At 30.4% G+C, this 2,982-nt stretch overlaps 1 protein-coding gene across 1 annotated transcript; it reads right to left on the bottom strand.

Annotated features, from left to right (window-relative positions):
* Positions 1 to 1,835: 1,835 nt before the first annotated feature.
* LOC119670994 lies at positions 1,836 to 2,739 on the bottom strand. The gene is made up of 2 exons (XM_038081470.1): positions 2,582 to 2,739; positions 1,836 to 2,514 (listed from the first exon to the last, which is right to left on the bottom strand). Exons 1-2 carry the CDS (start codon positions 2,625 to 2,627, stop codon positions 2,075 to 2,077), a joined length of 486 nt encoding a protein of 161 aa, XP_037937398.1. The 5' UTR covers positions 2,628 to 2,739; the 3' UTR covers positions 1,836 to 2,074.
* Positions 2,740 to 2,982: the final 243 nt, after the last annotated feature.

The following is a 2,982-nucleotide window of genomic DNA, read 5'->3' as shown; positions in this document are numbered from 1 at the left end:
CTTATTGAATTTAATGCACTTCACGAAGTAAATAAAAGGAGCTAATACAAAAGTAATTAAAGTTTAATATAGTTGTGCTGCTCATCTAGAAATACCTCTAGCAGGATAATAGACATTTTTACAAAAATTGCTTATTGAAAATTGTACGTGAAACTAAATTCGAACTAAATTTGGACTTAATTTAAACTAAATTGGAACTAAATTTGAACTAAATTTAAACTTAAATTGAAGTAAATTGGAAAATTACTAGGTAATTGCGCAGAAAATAAAAGTATAAGCAGATATATAAGATTGTAAGAAAGAAATAGGTTTTGAGAAATTTATGATAAAAACTTTAATCCACATAATACCAATATACAAAATATTCATATTATATTAGCTTGAGGAAATGGGTGAGCTCTTTAGTATCTTAAATATACTTACTGTTGTATCCTCAATTGACTATTACGGATAACAAAGAAGGAAAATATGGTATATGACCGCATGTACACCAATGAGAAGCAAAGTTTTCGGTGTGTGTTAAAAATCCTGCCGCTTAAAAAATGCCTCCGTTAACCTGCATACCATTTATTCCTGGAGTTCATGCCTCAATTCTTGGGTATCGACCAGTGGTAGATTAGGGAAGCAAGTGCGAGCTTGAGTTTTTAGTTCCATATATGGTATGTATGCATTAAAAAACTAATATAGCACCTTTAAATTGACTGTTGATCTCTGAAGGGCACTTTAGTTTAAGAGTTGATCCTCATATGTGTCGCTTGAAAGATGGAGTCGAAAGACCTGCAAAAAAGAGTTGTTTTCATGCAAAACAAAAGAAGTCGTTGACAGTACGAAAGGCATGATATCACTCGCTAAAACCGATCCGTCATCCATTAAACGAATACTTGCTGCAGATGTGATATAGATTTTGGAGATCCCATATTTATTAAACATATGATTACGAGGCTTGAATATGATTGACAATCCAGACATCAGTCAAGTGAATGAAATTCACCGAATGAGGGAAGACTAAAAAGACCACTTCACTCTCAGCCAAAAAAAGAACACCTGCTCTATATCAAAAACTTTTTACCATAAAATAATACTCAGCAAAGATTCTTGTTTGAATGTTACGAGAAATTTACGTAAAGACATTTTGCCAAAAATACCAAAATTGTGGACAAACACTTTATGGATTTTGTGCCGCGATTTCGTACTCTCATACACTGCCATCTGTGTTCGGTGACTCTGATGAAAATGCTGAGATCCGGTTATTAAAAATGTTTCGAGGTTGAATCGAGTCTGGTAAAAGTGCGTTTTAATCAATGTAGAGCACATTAAAGAACACAATAATGATTAACAAAAATAAACTGTATTTTCAATTTATTACTTGAGTTCCAAAAACTACTTGATGAAGTTGGTATATATGTTATGTATTTTAACTTCTTGTTTCACAATAGACTAAGTATTAAAATGTTTAACCATCGACTTAATACTCTTTTGCAATTTTTTTGGTTAAACATGTTTACCCATATGAATTATTAACTTAGCACAATATCATATTACATTAGTGTGTCTCATATCCATTATTACAAACTATATAATCATTTATAGATATAAGAATGAAATATCATTGTCTAATATGGTTTTGATACAGATTTTTTTACTCATAAAAGGATTTATATGCTACTTTCTACGAGCAAAAAAGGCATTAAGATATATCTCTCTTATTTGTGTGTATAAATTTCGTTCTGTCTATAAGTATTTAAAGAAACCTGTGATTAAATCAACATATAAAAAAAATAAATTTTATAAATTGATAAATGCAAAAATTTTAGATAAGATCTAATAGATTTCAGTGTATAATCGTTTATTACTTTTGCTTATATACGAGTAACTTAAATAATAGACTTTAGTTGTGATATTTTGTTTATTTTTGATGGAATAATTTTGTTAGTATATCTGACAGTAGAGCGAAAACATTACAAAATGTAAGTACTTGCAAATTTTGCAGCATTTCATGGTCAATAAAGTTATAGATCTCTTCATATATACTGTTCTGAATGCATCTCATATGCTATTATAACGGCAAATATCTTTAATATTTGGTTCCGAGTGCAAAAGTCACATTTTTCTTTTGCTTACCAATTTGGCGACACTTTTTCAAAATTGGTTTAGATAGAGGTTTAAAAACCATAGTCCTAGATTTCGTTGTACCAACACCAATCGTCCTCTTCCTAGCAGTCTTCTTCTCGGTTTGAGATTGCTTTGCACAAGTTGTCTTCATCACTCTTCGAGGACGTGACACAATATAAGGCGGGTAATTTCCTCCTCCTCCCAATTGACGCGGCTCACAACAAGGCACGGCACAATCTATATTAGTTTTTGAACGGAAGAGCTTACTGACACAGAAATAGATAGTCGTTAGTATCACAACAAAGAGATGCAACAGAAATATGTATGCGACTATATAGACGAAACCTAGCAATAGCACCTCCACAATTGTGGGATCATTGACAACAGGAAATTTGTTTAAAGCTAAGAAAATATTTTATTATTAAACAATTTTTTATTTTTTTCTTATTAACACATATACTTAACATACATCTAAAGTACGGCTCTGAACCGAAAAGTGATTTTGCGTCACACATATTATTTTTGTACTGGAAATTTTGCAAGGACCTATAAATGTTTTTGAAGCTGCAAACAAAAGAGTCCAAAACTAGAATTTTAACGGTGTTGTTTTCTACAATTTTTTTTGTTAAAAAATATTTCAGTAAATATTTTGGTATATGACAATATTTTTAATAATTTAGAATTTTCTATTGATTACTTAGTGAAATTATTTTTTTTTTTGTTATTGAAATGTTGTATACAGTTTCAGGAAAAAATTTTTTGGACCACATGCCTTATCTGCTATATTAGTTTATTAAATTATTGTAGTGTCAAAGTCACTTAACTTTTCAAATCGCTGAAGGGCATATAATAATTATGCCAACTATCAGT

This window comes from Teleopsis dalmanni, chromosome 1 (genome assembly GCF_002237135.1).
Source record: "Teleopsis dalmanni isolate 2A chromosome 1, ASM223713v2, whole genome shotgun sequence".
Classification (NCBI taxonomy): domain Eukaryota; kingdom Metazoa; phylum Arthropoda; class Insecta; order Diptera; family Diopsidae; genus Teleopsis; species Teleopsis dalmanni.
The sequence above is the reverse complement of the archived record's forward strand: the minus strand, read 5'-3'. Positions and strand labels throughout refer to the sequence as shown.